The sequence below is a fragment of the Primulina tabacum genome, chromosome 11 (assembly GCF_025594145.1).
Source record: "Primulina tabacum isolate GXHZ01 chromosome 11, ASM2559414v2, whole genome shotgun sequence".
Lineage (NCBI taxonomy): Eukaryota > Viridiplantae > Streptophyta > Magnoliopsida > Lamiales > Gesneriaceae > Primulina > Primulina tabacum.
The window spans coordinates 7,952,280-7,970,594 of record NC_134560.1 but is presented as its reverse complement, the minus strand read 5'-3'; the positions used below and the strand labels follow the sequence as shown (position 1 = coordinate 7,970,594).

Below are 18,315 nucleotides of genomic sequence, written 5' to 3'. Positions count from 1 at the left end.
TAAATAAATTTAACACATATTTTGTTATATATATATATACACACACACAAAATGGAGTATAAATATATTTTTAAAAAAATAGATTTAAGACATGTCTATTCAGCTAAATTTTCCATTGTTTTTCCACTGAGCGATTAGAAGCTGGAACCCTAATCAACAGGTCTCTCAAAAACCTCCATTTCCCGTTCAATCTCCGACCAATGATGTATGGCGGAGATCCTCAGCATCACCAGCAGCAACACTCACGTCCGCCTCCTGGCCCGCCGCTGCCTCAACCACCACAGCACCCCAATCCTCACCAGTTCCAGCATCAGCAGCAGCCGCAACAGTTCCACCATCAGCAGCTACATGATTTCCAGCGGGGTCCACACCCTCCCCCGGGTCCACCGCCGCCTCAAATAATGCGGCAGCCTTCTGCTTCCTCCACTACTCTGAACACTCCCCCACCTGATTTTCAACACCCGTCTGCTCAGCCCTTTTTCTCTATGCAGCAGCCGTATGATGGTAGTAAATGTTTGGTTCTCATCTTCTTCTTTATTTGTTATCTTAGTTGCTTCTTTTTATCTGATTTCTTTCAAGGTTGCGTTTTTGCCATGTCGTTGTCTTTGTTTTCCTGGAATTTTGGTAATGTGGACAGATTTATACTAGAATTGCAGAAAATTTTGGTAATCAAAACATGTGGTCAATGAAGAGATCCCATTTGAAACATCAAATAACTCGAGCTTAATTGGAATCGTTCTTTGGTATTTGGCAATTTAAGACAAGTTATATTTATTATCATTTTGGATGTGTTTATGCTTGACAAATGATACTTTTTCTTTAATTATAAATTGAATATTAATTTTAACGCAGAAGCGAAGTATATCATTTGTCCATTTATTTTTATATTATTTTATTTCTAGAATAAATATCGTCACAAGGACAAGTATTGGTGAGCTTTCTGTCTTACCTTGTTACACATTTGGCAGCTAATGCAGATAGTTTTGCTGCAAAAAGAATGAGGAAAATTGGACAAAGACGGGCAGTTGATTATACAAGTACTGTTGTACGATATATGCAGGTGATGCCTGTTACGAATGTTGACTATATTTTCTTATTGCGTAATATTTGGATGTAGCAATCTAAAGTTCTTAGTTGCGCCATCAAAAGCATCATAGCTTCAAAGGTGTTGATATTAATTCCATACAGTTGATTTGAACAGCTGTTTTTTTGGTCTAATTTTCAGGTGCTCTTATATCTGATGGCAATACCACTTTAAGGCTAACCTACCTGATCCTTCATTTGACCAATTTTTTTGATATTTTTAATTCTCTCCTCTCTCTTTTACATTTGAGAAAATACATCCACTTTGAGAATTTTATTGACTTACATATATGAATGATTGCGTGGGATCATTTTATATGACCATATAAAGATTCTATCTTCTGCCTCCTGTTGCTGGGTCTACTTTTATGATATCCTGCAAAAAGTATCATGTCACGGTTATGATAAGCCTTAATTGAACATCACAATTGCTCCAACTTAATTTGCGTTATAGCTTGACTTAACATCGGTAGACATTTGTTTCATATTTTGTTCCTAGAATCTCCTTGAGTTTTGCAGCACTTTCTTAAGTCAAAAGGATGCTTTTTTTTACACATGATGTATGTAATTTTTTTTTAAATTCTGATTGCTGTTCTTGCTATCACTTAATCTTGAGATTCAATAAACAATTGTTCATACTGTGATTAATTTAGCAAGGTGGCAGAAATATAATATATAATAATTTATAGCTTATAACTTTTATGCAGATGTCAAATCTATGATCTACAGACACCTGTTGTTAAAAAATGCTATACACGCACCTGTTGTTAAAAAATACTTTCACCTGAGTTTTTTTTTTAAAAACCAAAAAAAAACTACAGAGGACTCTTTTTTCATTATTTTAATTACAGTCACCATATTCAAATGGGTGTGAAATGATTCCATTTTTGTTGCCTTAATGGATCGTAAAGACGGTTGATTGGCCTGTTTGTTGTTTATGCATGCTTTGCAACTAGAAAAGACCTTTTATTTTGCTGCAACTGAATAAAAAGCTTAATACAAACTGTCAAACAACCATTCTTAACGAAATTCTCTTGCTGTGGTATATACCAGTACAGAAATCTGCTCTCATGTACTTATAGAATCTTAAAAGCATCTGACTTGATGTTTACTGTACTTGAATAACCCAAGAGTCTTGCAGATTATTATTTTTATGTTATCACTTAACGATAAAAAATGGCTAAGTGACGAAAAGAAAGAAGCGAGTCAATTGTAGACAAATAGGCAATATGAGACCTGCACAAAAGAATGTAATAAACCTGTGAACTCTATCAATAAGAATTGTTTTCGTAGATTCACTCACAGTTTCCTTCTTTCTCAGATGAAATACTCTAGAAAAGACACATTGTTTCCCTGTTTTGAGATATGTATTTCAATGCTTTTGGGTCCATCTCTATCTTTTTTGTGTTTGAAGTCTAAAGCCTCGCAAGTGTCGTCAGTTTTCTAGAGGATTTTGAGTAGGATTCCTAGCTGTTCTTTGATTTCCACCCTTATGGCTCGTCTTACAGAAATTGAATGTGTAATAAGAGAAAAAAATTAAAAATTAGAAAATAGAAAGGGATTGGATGTCTGTATAAGTTTGGAGAGTAAGTTTTCGATTTTGGACGAAGATACTCTAAGTTGGTGATTGGAGGCAGAGGCATCTGATGTGCAATAAAAAAAAAGTCCTGGCTCTCAAGATACTAAGTCGGTAATGCCATGTTGTTTTGTGGACCTAAGCTGTCCGATTGTCTTGTCAAATTATGAGGTCATAGTAAATGTTGGGGTGGGTACTGCTGTAGTGGAGTAGGGTCATGCTTAAACTTAGAGATTAGCCAAATTGATGTTTTTGGTGCGTTCTTTCAGTTTTATGTTCTGTTTTATCTATCATTCTGAGTTTAATACCAGGTTCTTCAACTTATGTATCATGATGTATGCTCAAGTTTCCGTTTTCTTCTTTCTTTGGCAGATTCGCATGTTCCAGCCCAACTCAAGAGATAGGACTGTATTGCAGCCTACCCTAGTCGCCGCTATTGATGTTTGTTAACTTCCTTTCTTGAATCACATTACTTATTATCAGGCATAGTTATGAACATCATCACCTTTATGTCATATATTTGACTGTTCTTTGAGAAGGAGCTCTTCTTCAAAGAAATGTTGATAATTATGTATTCCAGTTACTTTGACCCATTTATGACAGTGCTCACTTTCCTTCCCTTGTCCCTCCTTGATCATTGTACGCAGATGTTACCTGCTATAGCATACTCAGATAACCCATCAACAAGTTTCACAGCAAAGTTTGTACATACATCATTGAATAAAAATCGTTGTTCGATTAATCGAGTTCTGGTAAGTTGAAAGAACTAACCTCCAGTTCTTACTTTTATTTTTTATTTTTCTGATGTCATGTAGTATATCTCTCGATGCATTGACTTCAGCAACCTGACACCTTTTCACTGTGGTTAATAGTTGTCATTTTACCAGTACAAGACGATAATGATGCTTCACTTCCTCTTTTTCATCTCAAATATTGGTGTTTGCACCAAATTTTATCCTAACCGAAGATTTTGTTTCGTTTTCTCTTTTTTTGAATGAAATTCTGCACTTCACTAGAAATTTAATTCTCTGGTCGATTGTTGTTTCCTTCATTACGTAGGCCTGTATTTTGATTGTAAGCTGAGAAGATTTCTTTCTTCATGGGTGTCAATTTTCCTTATCGAGTAATTGGATGCAATTGTTCGTTAGAACTGCCAAATGGTGTTTAATACTTGCTAGGACTGTCCATTGGATTTTGTGCTTACTGCTGGTCAATTCAACCACAATGGTCAGCCTATATTTAACTGGAAGTCTGAAAAAATGAAGAGTTATCAGAAAGAGCCCACACCTACAGTATAGGCAGGTCGCTGTACTCATGGTTGTAACAACCTCAGTCTGAGATGTTAGCATGTTTGCCATTTAATTGAGAGGATTGAGAGAATTAAAACAAGAAATATAAGTTTTTGAATGAGTTGCCATGTCTATTAAATAATATGTAATTATGTATAGTGCTCAGTTATTTCCTAATTTTCCAAGTTTCTTATTATGATATAGGCTATGTGATGTATTAAATCATCCACTATATTTCAACCTTTTAGATTCTTTTCCCAAGACCATAATTTGTTGTTCTGTTACGTTCTTTTGTACGCTAAAATTGATCTGTTGAAATTGCATTGAACTTAGTATTGCTGTTGTCCTACAATAAATCCCAAATATCTAAGGATTTTAGGTGATGAATACGTAGGTTTTTGTCTTCTTAGTTTAATGTATTTGCATTTGCTGGCAGTGGACTCCTAGTGGTAGACGTCTTATTACAGGATCTCAGAGTGGGGAATTCACACTTTGGAATGGACAGTCATTTAATTTTGAAATGATATTACAGGTATTTCGTGTTAATCGCTGATTCATATTGTTTGAGTAAAGTGTAATCATGTGAATTTTTTATTGACAGGCTCATGAACAAGCTGTCAGATCAATGGTTTGGAGTTATAATGAGAACTGGATGGTCACTGGGGATGATGGTGGCTCAATAAAGTAATCTAGTGTTCAGGCAAATATTGTCAAGAGTTTTTCATTAGTTTGTTGGGCAAAGCCATGACAGGCATCTGGTTGCAGGTATTGGCAAAATAACATGAACAACGTGAAAGCCAATAAATCCGCTCACAAAGAGTCAGTCCGTGGCTTAAGGTATATGTACATGCTCAAAGGAGGTTATATAATAGCGATCATCTCTCTTTATTTTTCTTGGGATGGGTTGCATTCAGCACCGTAATTGCTGATTTTCAACTAGTTTTTTTATGTGGTGATGACAAACACAAGGTAAAACTTTGTTTGATCTTTGATGGGTGTAAAGAACCAAGCTGATTTTTGTGAGGTTTTTTATCTGTCTCCACATTAATATTAGAGTTTTTAGTTTTCAAACTTGAGTTGAGCTTAATTGACTAGAATATTTTTTGAGCCCTAAGTCCAAAATATTTTGTTTTATCATGTAATTTGTTATATATTTTTTACTTTAGCTTGTTAATTTTATGCTATATTTTTTTAATAGTGTGACCCACAAAGTTCTGTTGACTAGAAGTGTTCAGGCTTTTGTTTTTTCCTATCAAACCAAATTTCTAATATTCTCAACTTGTATCAAGTAATTTCCATTTTATGATTTTTGTACAAGTGCTACTATTTCACCTCCATCGTATATTAAAAAAATTTAATCTATCTCTAGCCTTAATTAAACTTTTCATCTTTCATAGCAACCCCTAAAATTTCCATGGCTGAGGAGGATTCAGCTGCAGATCTAGGAAACATACATGAGCTGGACTGCGATTGACGATGTTGATTGAGCTTAAAAAAAACCAAGCCATCACTAATATTTAGAATGGGTTTATGCTTTTTACATTTATTTTTAAGTTCAATAGGTTAACTATGATTGTGTGTCTTTACCCCAATTTCCTCCTACAGATCTCGCAGATAGTTTCTGATTCTGTTTTTTGGTTATTTTTTTACACTATTTTCTTTTGTTTTTCTTTTCATTATCAGCTTCATTCGATGGTTAGGATCGAGTCATTGTCAAACATTTAAGTAGAGTTTAAACCTTCAATTTTCATGTATTAGAATTTGTATCAAGATCGAGCCAGCTCAAACGTTATTTGATTAAAAAGTCAAATTAAAAAAATTAGCTAATATGCAGCTCGATATAGTTCATTTACACTGGACCCCCATTGTGGTCCTGGACTCCACGTAATTGAACCAGCGTACTAAGTGCACAAACTAAGATGTGGAGTGCAATATATATCTACTTCTCTACATTGTACTGTTAACATTATTTCCTTAGTTGTAATATTTAGACAGGGAAAACTGCTTCTGGATGATTTCTTTGATCAAAATTCAGTCACTTTCAGTTTGACAAGCACGCGCTAACTTCATGCATGTTACATGTTGGCCAGCTTCTGTAGGACAGATTTGAAGTTTTGCTCCTGTTCTGATGACACAACTGTTAAAGTCTGGGACTTTGCTAGGTGTCAAGAGGAGCGATCATTATCCGGTAATGTCCACAAAGTGTTGATCAAGGACTGATTTTATTTTGACTATGTTTACTCTTGGCTGTTGCCGTATTTCCTTATTTCCCCGTATGGGCTACACGAGGGAATGGTTAAATCACTAAACGATAGCATTTGACCCAAGATTAGATAATACTTTGTAAAATTTCTGTTGCTGCCTATGTAAATCACCAATTCTCAGCCATATGGTGCTGGTCTTTTAAGCTGACTATTTTGGATAAACCTCTGATTTTAGAATACTCATGATTTTATGGTCTGACATCTCATGAATACACCAGACAATACCTCAACTGCATCAATTTTTCTTTCTATTACATGATGCGACCCGAAATTATTTAAATGTTATTTTTTAATATCATACACACAAAAGATCAGTTGATAGGTATCATCTTTCCCTGCAAAAGTTAGCCTATAGATGAAGGAAAAGTTGCATAAAACAGGGATCTGCCGGTTCGAAATGGTAACTTATGCATGGTGGTCATGGTTGGGATATAAGTGCGATTACTGACATACTACAAACGTATCACTTCTACAACCTAATGCTCACATAAAGTAACCTATAAATTTCTTGTGTCATTTGAACTCAGGCAGGCCACGGTTGGGATGTAAAGTGTGTTGACTGGCATCCTAGCAAGTCATTATTGGTCTCGGGTGTGTGCTCTATTAGTTCAGTCATTTTGAAACTCTTCAGTTTATGAGAATTGTATTGTTAACTAATGAAGTGGTGTATTTTCACAGGTGGGAAGGACAATCTTGTCAAGCTATGGGATGCTAAGTCGGGGAGAGAACTCTGTTCATTGTAATCAACTGGCTATTGCATATTCTTTTTTAAATCAAATTTCAGTTATATTTAATTCTCATAGCTTGATTTAATTGAACACAAGTTTTGGCTTGTCAGTCATGGACACAAGAATACAGTTCTGTGTGTGAGTTGGAATCAAAACGGTAATTGGGTCTTAACAGCTTCAAAAGACCAAATCATCAAGGTAATACTGTCTTTTACTTCTATATGGTCCTTAATTGAAATGCTGTCCCCCATGTCTTATTGTTTCCGTCCCCGCACAATGCGTAAGAAGTAGAAAGGTTGTTGAAAAAAGAATGGGAATATGCAAGACTTCAATTATTTCTCTATGGTTCTTGAGAATTTTTTCGCTGTCAGCTTTATGATATAAGGGCGATGAAGGAGCTTCAATCTTTTCGTGGGCACCGGAAGGATGTCACAGGTAATGAAGGTCTTATTGCATTAGAGATGCTTTATTTTACTAGAGAATACACATTGGTTGCTTGCATGCGACTTGCGAGTGTCATTTGTTTTTGTTTATTCATTTATATGTATCGGCTCTTAAGAAATGTCACAAGACTTTTAGATGTACATTTAGCTTAATAGATTTTTAGGTGTCCATTTATTTAGGGTTTTTAGGGTTATTTATGAAGAGAAACAATAGTAAATTAAATGAAAGGGTTTAGTCCTCATTTTGCTATCTCTACATTCTTCCTCATGCTAGAATCAAATTCCTTGTTTGGAGCATGAAGATGAAAACAAGCTAGCTTAATCTTTTAGAAGATTTGGCTATTTGTGTTGAATGAGCGGAAGAAGTTTGAATCCGTTAACTTGCTGAATGAGAGAGCTCTCTACCTTCTTCGCTTTAGCACCAGCCTCTGAGACCACACTTTTCTTTTTGATATTCCAAGTCGCATTAACTTCTGATACATAATACAATAATCTGGTGTTGATTTTCTACCTTTGCCAGCTTCTTAACTTGAGTCCGAATAGATTTCAATATTAAAATGTTTTTAGTTTTGTGATGTATACATTTCACTTGAGACTTTTTAAGTAGCCTTCCAATGAACAACCTTAAGCTTCTTCAAGAATTCTGTTGCAAATGCCATCACATGATGCCAACACTTCCTTTCACCATTGTTGTTTAATAACAATATAATCACATCTCGCGAAATGTATCTTGCAAGTTAGGTAGATCTCCTATGCAGAGCATGAACATACAATTCAAATGTTTATGAATTAAATATTCCATTCATTCAATTTCAACATTGTTTTAGCTAGGGATTTAACGATATTGGCTTAAGAGTTATACTTTTAATCACTAGATAATAGATTAACATCCTAAACAAAAAAAATTAAGCTTTCAGTGAAAGAAGATTTACAATATTTCTTCATGTGTTGTGGTACACTATTTGTGTGTACTATATCCATAGATTCATTTTCATCCTTAATTGTGCATGATGGCTCATGACCACAACTTATTCATTGTTCTTTCACGAGGCTGTCTTTGGTTTAGAGCTTTGGAGGATATGAGTTTGGTATGGGTAGTTCCAAGATCTTCACACGAGCTATTTGCTGCAGATCTTGGACGTGAACTGGGAAAGAAGTGTGGAATTTTTTGTACAGTTATAATTCATTGTATTTGTTGCTCAGTTTGGTTGTAGTGGGATAGAAGGATTTTCGACAATCTATAAGAATAATTTGAAGAGTGTTTGGACAATATTAAGATTTGAGTATCTAGCTGGATTGAGAAACATATAGAGTTGAAGAATTTCTTGATCTCACATTTATTGAAGGATTGGAGTTATATATGTTGTTGATATGATCATGGCTTTGTTTTTCCTTTTCTCCTGTGCGATCACTTGTCCACTTCTTCTAATTGATAACTTTTAATTATGTAATATAACTTCGTTTCCGATAGAAAAAAAGAGACACTGTAAGTTGAACAAGTAGATTGGGAATACAAAATAAAGATATTCTCTTAATGAAAATAAAGTTTCTGTATGACCAGTTGCATTAAGGTCTTTGCAGTGTGTTGATGTAATTCTATCTGGTAGTTTCTTCTTGATGTCTTGTGTGAGAGCTGTAAACCAAAAAGTCGAGGCTCGGTGATTTGAGAACCTGGAATGTTTGTTTGGTTTAAAGCTTAATTATATAATTTGGAATTAGGATAAAGCTTGAAACAAGTAAAATGGATAAACATCTGCTAAATCCGACTTTTCTGATTAATTATTTATTTGACTGGCTTTTATTATTGCTCTTATACATATTTTGGTTTAATCTGATCCTGCATTTGTATTTTAATTATCACAGCACTAGCTTGGCATCCATTTCACGAAGACTACTTTGTTAGTGGGAGTTTTGATGGATCAATTTTCCATTGGCTGGTTGGGTAAATTGTTCGCTGTGATCCTTGATATTTCTGTATAGTTTTATGTTGAAGTCCTTGAGTTTCAACTCTTACTTTCCAAGTGTGCAAATCACTGCTTCTCTTCAAAACCTTTTATGGATGACTTTACATGTATATCCTGTTCAATGGACGAAGATTGTTTAAACTTTTATTGAGATTTGTTATGGTAAGGAGCTTCCAATGAGGCTTCTATTTTTTTGGTTTTGGAATGATTGATCAATTAATTGACCACAAATTTTGATGCAATGCCTCAAATTAGGTAAAATTGATTAATAACACCATAAACTTGCCAAAGCATGGACGATCTCTGTGTTTCAAAACAGGTCATTCAAATGATGCTAATTTAATTAAAAAAATTAGTTTTAGTTATCGAATTTTTATAAAAGTTAGATAAATTTTTGGTGAAAAATAAATTAAATATTAAATTGTTTATAAATAAAAAATTGAGTAGTTTATGAATTTTCAAATCATACAAAATGTTAAACCCTTCATCTTTGCTCTTTAATCTGCTCGTTTCTTGAATACAAATTTCGCATATTCACTTGTTTATGTTGATGAAAATAGTTGCATGTTTAATTCTGCAAGTTAATACTTGTGGTTATTAAATATTTTAGACTTATTGTTGAGTGAGAAGAGCTAGTTTTATACCATTCTTCTGTTTTTTGGTTGCAACCAATCTTTTTATACACGCCACATTAATTTTCTTAGCTGTAATATTAATTAGCAATACTTTTTTTGTTTGAAATTTTTTGAAATTTAATTTCATTTTCCAGCATAAGTTTTCTCATGCAGAAGGATAAATTTTATTTCTTTATGGGCAGAACTTGTCAAAACTGTGAAAGAAGAGGTTCTTTCACAGTTCTTCATAAGAACCGAAACTATGGTGGTTGTGCGTCATCGTTTCCTGTATAGACTATAGAGTATCTCAAGATAACATGGATACACATGAATTCTGAGTACTGCTCTTTACTAATTTCTACCTTTCTGTTACCTTCTGACATCTTGTGAAAATTGAGGATTATTAAATTATTCGAGATTCGTCATATTTAAGTCTCTCACCATTTGGATTTCCTAAAAAGTTTTTGATTTGGTTGTTGCTTTGTATAAGCAATACTAAGGCTTCTAATTTCTCTGCAGTACGGGTATGATGTGCTCTACTGGCAGCATGAAAGTTGCGAGGGAATATCCATTAATTGTCGCCAATTCTCATCTTATTTTATGTGGGCAGGCATGAATCTCCCCAGGTTGAGATACAGAATGCGCATGATAACAGTGTTTGGGACCTTGCATGGCATCCTATTGGATACATTCTATGCAGGTACCAATTTATCTGTAAGCAGATATTTGATGTGTGTTACTGTGTATGAGTGCATGTTAAGAATGTCGGGAAGTAAACTGTTGCTTATGTCCATTTAAAATAGAAATAGTAGTAGACATATCAATTTTTCATGTCATTCAAATTTGTTTTTTTTGAGAAATTGTATAGCCTGAAAAAGAGCTTTGTTCTGTATTTTTTCTTTTACATTTTTTTATCGTTTCAATGTTTATATTGGTTTTATATTTATTTCGGTCTTAACTTGGATGATATCTAGCATTCATTAACTGTTCCAGATTTGTGGTGCTTGAAACCAATGTTTAATATATGAAAGAATAAACTATGATGTGACTAAAACGGTCTTTCTTTATTTTGTACTTGATTGATGTTGGTCTTCAAAAAATACAACAATCTTTCTTGTACAACTAAGTTAACGTCTTGCTGCTAGTTTTTTCACCTTTTTTTTACAATCCTGGTTTGAGAGACTACTGCATCTGTAGGATATATGTATTTTCTTCTGAGAATTTTCATGATCCCTTCTGAATTATGAATTCATAAGGATGGAGCCTACAAAAGTAGAGGAGATCCACCTTTCACTCGAACATGCCTGATTCCTTAAGTTCTCTTATATCAACTGTAAAAAACTTAAAGAAAATAATAAACTTAGGAACATGATTTTGACTAAATGTTATCTGTTTTTGGGTTGTTAAGAAGATTAGCAGAGCTAGATGCCATTGCTACACATTGAGCTTTCGGACAGAATGTAATTTCTCCTTTGATCCAAAGTGCACCAACTATGTTTGCTGAGATGTGTTTTGGGTTGTTGGAACCTTTTAGGGACATATTTTTCTGCAGTTTTGCATCTCTGAATTAAATTTGGCTTCAAACGCTGCTGTTTGCTTTCTACTATTTCTCAGTTTCCCCTTTCTTCTAAACTTGTGCGCTGCAGTTATAGAACTTCATTTTTCATAGCGCCTATTGTCTTCCATTTGATTCATATTTATTTTTTCTTATTTCCATCGATCCACTGACTCCTTTCCCGTGTAATAGTGAAGAGCGTCCCATGTAGACCAGAAATAAATAAATAAAGAGAAAAAAAACTATTTTATGCAACTACAAAGCTGGCACTTCATTGACTTTGAAGTTTTTATATTGGGTGTAGCACAAGGATTGAAGAGCTCTAAGTTCAATTTTTCCAACTGTTTTACCAGAAAACGAAGAAGGGGAGCTATTTATGCGTGTCCATGTTTAAATTAGGCCGCCTTATCTGATCCATTGTGTTTAAAACCATAACTCTTAACAATAACAAATATTTTCAAGCATACTAAAATATAATTGTGTCGGCACATATTAATAGCCTATGTTACATTGCAAATATATTAAATTTGGAAGTAAAATTTGAAATTATTGAAACGGCTAAATTTTCCAAAGTTTTGGGCATTGAGCAAAGCTATGAACCAACTTGCGTGCAATATATTTTTTAGTTTTCATTCAGTTTGGAAGAGCATGATCATTTGCTAGTTGTTTTAAAATTTGATATAGGTTAATTAAATAAGATTAGTTCCGAGGCGGTGAGAATGATAATTTTTCAACCGACTGTACTTGTTATTTTTGCAGTGGAGGAAATGATCATGCAACAAAATTTTGGTGCAGAAACAGGCCTGGTGACACTTCACGTGATAAATTTATACCTGGACAAAATCAAGGTTAATTTTCACTTGGATATAATGTGTCATTTTCCAATTGCGTGGTTGGCCTATTTCAGAACTAGTATAAACTTGAGGTTTTTAAGATAGCTACACACTGTTTTTTAAATTGTCTTGTTTTTAACAAAGATGATATTTACTGATAAAATAATGTTTACATAGAGGAGAAGATATCCTCTTAATATCTTATTATTAATGTAATGTTTTCATTGGGACTATCTTATATTGAACTTGTTTCTTCTTCTGGCATGTTGAACGATTTTTTAACAGCTCATGTGACCTCTAGAAAAGTAATGTTTTAATATTTTAGTAGGTATTAGCGAGCAAAGTCCTGCTTTAGGAGGCCGGGTTCCTGGTCCTTTCCAAGTACCCGAGCTCCCGACAACCCCTGGTCCATTTGGAATGGGGTTGCCTCGGAATGAGGGAACAATCCCAGGAATTGGAGTTGCAATGCCGCTCTCTGTTAATTCTCTTGATTCATCTGTTCAAGGAGATCAGAAGACACCCCCCCCTCTATCAGTTTCGATGCCTATGGGAGCCCCTCCTCTGCCTCCTGGTCCACACCCATCTCTTCTCGTGAGCAACCAACATCAGTCTTATCAACAAAATTCTGCGCAAGCCCAACATCACCAATCTTTACAGCAGCACATGTCCTCTTTGCCATTTCCGGCACCAAATCTGCCTCAGCAACAGCCCACTTCTCGTTTACCTTTTGTACCGCATCCTCATTTATCTCGCCCGCCCCTACAGATGCAACCACATAATATGCCTGCAAATGCACCATTTTCAATGTCAGGATCTTTGCCTAATCCATCCATGCCAAGTTCAGTCCTAGTACCAATGCCCGGTCAAATGGTAAGAAACTATAACGGGCCAAGTGACACAATAACACAAATTCTGCTAGATAATGACTTTGAGCTACATTTTAAATGCATTCCTGTTTTTCCATGTGACAGGGTGGTATGAATCAAATGGGTCCGCCGTTGGCCCAAGGTCATTTTATGGGCATGAATCCCATGTCTTCTGGATCAGGACCACCGGGTGGAATTGCAAATGTGTTGCCTAACATGCAGGGCTCTTCCAACACAATTGGCATTCAAATGTATCCTCCTGGTGGTGGCTTCAGCAGGCCTCAAGCTGGGCAGATGCCAATGATGCCTGGACTTAATCATTACCCGGTGAGTAACTTTAGTCACCACCATAAACCGCCTGGTAAAATCTTATAAGTTTGTTCCCTTATATTCAGCTACGCATTACGATTTCTCCTTGAATATTGGATGTTTCCCCTTATATTTGTTATTTGTGTATGACAATGCACCGATGCAGCTGGATAATAATTCCTTGTTGACTGCAGACTTAGGTGGTTTTTAAATCTGAATAGTGTCGGCATTGTTAATCCTGTTACTAGTTTGTAAACACGCCCTTACTGTTAAACGAAGTGAGCTCTTTGTTGTGTCTTAAAGTCTTTTAATGTACCTTTTACATGTCATCTCTGTGTAATTGAGTCTTCTTCATACAACTAGATTCTACGACATTATGTCTTAGTGCATCTTGCTCTGACAGGCGCATATCTGGCTTTGTATCTTGCACCGCTTTAAGCTCCTATTTATCCTGGTCTTTATCTACAATGACTCGGGTCATGTGTCGCAGTTTTCCACTTTTTGAGTCATTTGCCCCCTCACTTTACCTGATTGAGAACGAGTATTTATGTTAATTCTCATTATATGGACATAAAAACACCATACCTAAAAATTTAACCAAAATAACAAATGAACGTTTGACTTGAAAAGGACATGATAAATCTTCGGAAGAAACAGAGAAATGTACTGAGTTTCGTGAGAAGTGCAGTGCCACTGCGTCTTGAAATAACGAAAAATAAGTTATGATTATATTAAGAGATATGAAAATGAGTTTTTATAAAATATTATAAAATGAGATAATTATGTTGCTTTCTTAAAAAATGAGAAATTATTGTCCGAAAACAATAACATTGTCCGAATTTTTTCCTAGGGATCAGCATTCTAATATAGCAGAGGTGACACCTGATGCTCACAAGAGAATAATAACGTATCAAATTCTTAAATAATTCCTTCAATGGACCAATAAAAACATTTTAACTTGTTGACGTGGTTTTGCATGTCTTCATTACAGTAACAATCTTATCGATCAGAAATATTTTTGGTCTGTCTTCTCGTATCAATTTATCGATTTTTGTCGTCTCTGTCTCATGTGGTTAATAGGTTTCTATTGTGTCGCTATATTCAAGTATAGACTATAGTCATTTTATTAATAGGTTTCTATTGTGTCACTCTATTCAATTTTAGACTAATGTAGTTGCTTACTACTTGCTGCAGTCTGGAAATGCGAATTCACCTGGAATGCAGACAAATTTTAGCATTCAGTCGGGGATTCCTCCACCGTTGCCCCCAGGCCCCCCACCACATGGTCAATCTCATCAGTAAAATCACTTTAGTTTGTTATGTTTTGTATCCAGCCATTAGGCAGGAAAATGGTGGACACATAATCATTGTAACCTGAATCTGTCATGACGAAATTTTGCTGATTTCTAGCTAGTCAGTCGTTGAATTTTTTCTGATTCTTGTACTGGGTTTTATATATCGCCAAATTATTTTCAGGTGAGAATTGAAGATTAATTTGTGTTCAGCGTGGACTCATCTGGGTTTGATTTCTCTGAATACTTAGTTACTTAAAAGTATGCTGGATTCTACGTGTGATGGAAGTTCTCATTCGAGAAAATGTCGTCATTTTTGCAGAGTGTACATTCCTTGTCTTATTACTACGATATATCGAACGTCCAATCCGTTTAGAAATGAGTAGGGGAGAGGGATTCAAAGCCATAGCGTTTAAGAATTTGTGAAGGAGTATGACTAATAAACCAAAATTTGTATTACATTTGAGGGCGAAAAGTTCATCTTAACCGTCTATCGATATGCAATACCTACTGATTTAGTAATCTGATCCTTTCTCGCTAGAACCAGAATCAGCCTCGCGTTCTCCTCCAATCATTTTGTAGACCACCCTTCTTGCAACATAAACATGCCAACAAAAGTTAACAGCTCTCAGTGCGGCCAAAACCCAATAAAAATACTCAAGATTTCCCGTGTTATTGTTAGTCTCCCAGCCGTTCATGCCCAGTCCTCGAGCTCATCCCTTGCATGATACTTATCAAACCACCACTCAAAAAGCTTCCAACTCCTGTCACATTGATATACGCAGCTGCACCTCCCGGTTTGTTGCAGCATTGTTATTCCGGTAAGGTGATTTGTGAATCTTTTGGCAATGGGAACGAAGGCTCGTTCATAAAGTAAAACGAATGTCAGAATTGTGAGGCCCATGAAAACTTGGAATGATGCTGGTGGGATTTGGTAAGTTTTTGTGATGAATCTGTTCATTGTACTGGTTTGTTTGGTGAGATAAGTGCTCAGTTGTGCTATCGCTACGGCGAACATTAAGCAGCCAAGCCAAATGGGGATGAGTTGGAGAACTAGTTTTACTTCTTCTACTTGGTTTACCGAACATTGTCTCCAAGGATTCCTCTTTTGATCACTTGATGCATTCGTGTTGTCCATGAGCATCGTCGATCCAATATATATTCATGTCTAAAGAATCACTATGATTTTTCTGTTGTTTTTTCGGAGGTTGTATATCCACAACTTTCTTATCCTTTCTTTTATTTCTTGTACCCTTCGAGGTAGATGCATAACAAACACTCTCTGTCTTGTCTTTCTTCAACTTTTTCTCTTTCTGAACACAGTGCGAAATGAGCTCATACAGAGACCAATTTTTTCTTTGACAGTTATAGCTAACCTTAAACTGATTGAACTGTGGATGAAGAAATATCAAAACTAAATGCACCAGCAAGTCCTCGGAGAGGTCAAGTTTCAGTGAAACAAGATGAGACATCTCCATGATGTACTCCCTTATGTTGTCTTTAACCCTATACCTCATTGAAAAGACGCTCGCCAATAATGTACCAATTTCATACTTTTCACTCTTAGCAAACCTATTTTCAGGTCCTGAAAGAAAGCCTTAACCATAGCAATGTCACTAGAAACTGTGCCCCTGAATATTTCTAGAATGACCTTCTTCATGATCATCAGACACACGAGATTCGACCTCTCTCATCTTTCAAACTCCCTCTATTCATCAGAGGTACTTTTATCAGTAATGACAGGAGGAGGGTCAACCCTTATAGCAAGGTCCAAATCCATGAATTCGAGAACTATCAGTAAATTCTCTTGCCATAATTTAAAGTTCGAGCCATTTAACATAGAAATATAATTTATGTTGAAATGAATATTTGCATAAGTCAAACTTAAATAGTGAACAAAAATCAAATATACATGTTCAACCAAATAGCCTAATAAAATAATCAATAAACTCAAATAATATAAACATCATAGACAAGATACCGATCATTCCATTAATATTTTATCTTTGATCCTGACGCATCAGTCTAACACTGATAGTAATTATCATGTCAAATAACAACTTTTTTTTGGGTCGATTTATTATTCACATAAAATCGAACAACTATCACATGTTTACTACCACAATTACATATATAATTATATTAAATATTAACTTTTCTTGGCCCGATAAATATTCATATAAATCACATATACCAAAATATTTCAAAATAAAATTAATCTTCACATAAGAGTTCACATTGGATACATTTTATTTCAAAACGACTGATAAAATGATCCAGCTTATATCGAACTAAGGAACATATATGGAAATTTATGCAGTTTTGTGATCTTTCAGCTTTAGCAGAAAGCGTTTCATAAAAATTAGCTTATGCCTGTTTGGACTGAAATGGTAGCACAAGCAAAACTTCGGGAATGAACCTAAATCTAACAAAACTCGGATATAAAATTATGATTTGAGAAGATTTTTGAATAATTAATTTTAAACTGTTAGCTTTATTGCTTCTTATAGTTGACATTACTTGGTTAGTCCCAATAAGTCCCCACAACTGAAATCTCAAAAAAAAAAAGTAAAAAATTATTGAAAGATATATAGCTATTGGACAAGCAACACAAATATCTGATATTTACTGGTCAAGAATACGAATCAAGAATACCACCAAAAGTAGGTTTGAACTATATTGATAATCATGTTGGTGTATGAAAAAGTCGGGTTTATTCTTGGACAAAAACTTGTGTGAGACGGTCTCACAGATCGTATTTTATGAGACAAATATCTTATTTGGGTCATCTATGAAAAAGTATTACTTTTTATACTAATAGTATTACTTTTTATTGTGAATATCGGTAGGGTTGACCCGTCTCACAGATAAAGATGCATACTCTTATTCTTTAGGACTAAAGCATTATTTTGTGTTCACATAGAACAATGGATATTAAAAGAGGACATATGGGAGGAGTACTTCAATATTTGCAACATCAGATGCAATCAGATAATCCAAAAATTTTTCTTGCATTCAAGTTGACATTAATGATTTGATAACCAATATATTTTGTTCAGACATGAAAATGATGGCAGGTTATTTGTACTCTTTCTTCGTGTCAATCATCATAAGAAAACCGTTATTTTTGGCAAAACATTGTTATATGATGAAACATCTCAACTTTCATGTGGATCTTCGATACGTTTGCTAAAGCTACGAGTTGATACACCTGTAACTATTTTTCATTTGTGAAGATTTAGCAATGAAAAATACATATAACCTTATCATTATTTGAATAAATGAAAATTGAAAATTAAACCGAATAAATCTGAATCGTAAAAAATATTTTTTACCCAGAAAAATCCGTAGGACGTGCTCGGGCTGTCCCCGAAATCGTGTCCTTAGGCTTAACGAGGACTGTCATGGGCTCGCGGGTACGCCCTAAGGGGTGCCCTCGTGGGCTATTCTCTGCACAGGCAAGCTTGGGTACGAGGGCGCCACTACGCGATCGCACCTG

The 18,315-nt window shown here is 35.0% G+C and overlaps 1 protein-coding gene across 2 annotated transcripts; it reads left to right on the top strand.

Annotated features, from left to right (window-relative positions):
• The first annotated feature begins 87 nt into the window (after positions 1-87).
• LOC142517630 (flowering time control protein FY) lies at positions 88-15,028 on the top strand. 2 transcript variants are annotated; one of them, XM_075619954.1, is made up of 18 exons: positions 88-504; positions 969-1,060; positions 3,032-3,100; positions 3,307-3,411; positions 4,385-4,480; positions 4,550-4,632; positions 4,714-4,785; positions 6,039-6,136; positions 6,744-6,803; positions 6,891-6,951; positions 7,051-7,138; positions 7,312-7,375; positions 9,247-9,325; positions 10,572-10,661; positions 12,276-12,364; positions 12,675-13,219; positions 13,321-13,542; positions 14,719-15,028. In XM_075619954.1, exons 1-18 carry the CDS (start codon positions 201-203, stop codon positions 14,824-14,826), a joined length of 2,325 nt encoding a protein of 774 aa, XP_075476069.1. In that variant the 5' UTR covers positions 88-200; the 3' UTR covers positions 14,827-15,028. The 2 variants fall into 2 exon arrangements, with proteins under 2 accessions (XP_075476069.1, XP_075476070.1); XM_075619955.1 differs by having other exon boundaries at positions 89-504; positions 12,678-13,219.
• The last annotated feature ends 3,287 nt before the right edge of the window (positions 15,029-18,315 follow it).

What these genes read in the sequence shown, in the direction of transcription:
- LOC142517630 (XM_075619954.1), top strand. Translation starts at nt 201, where the DNA reads ATGATGTATGGCGGAGATCCTCAGCATCACCAGCAGCAACACTCACGT. An exon ending in TATGCAGCAGCCGTATGATG is followed by an intron (nt 505 to 968) that starts GTAGTAAATGTT and finishes CACATTTGGCAG; the next exon opens with CTAATGCAGATAGTTTTGCT. An exon ending in GATGATGGTGGCTCAATAAA is followed by an intron (nt 4,633 to 4,713) that starts GTAATCTAGTGT and finishes ATCTGGTTGCAG; the next exon opens with GTATTGGCAAAATAACATGA.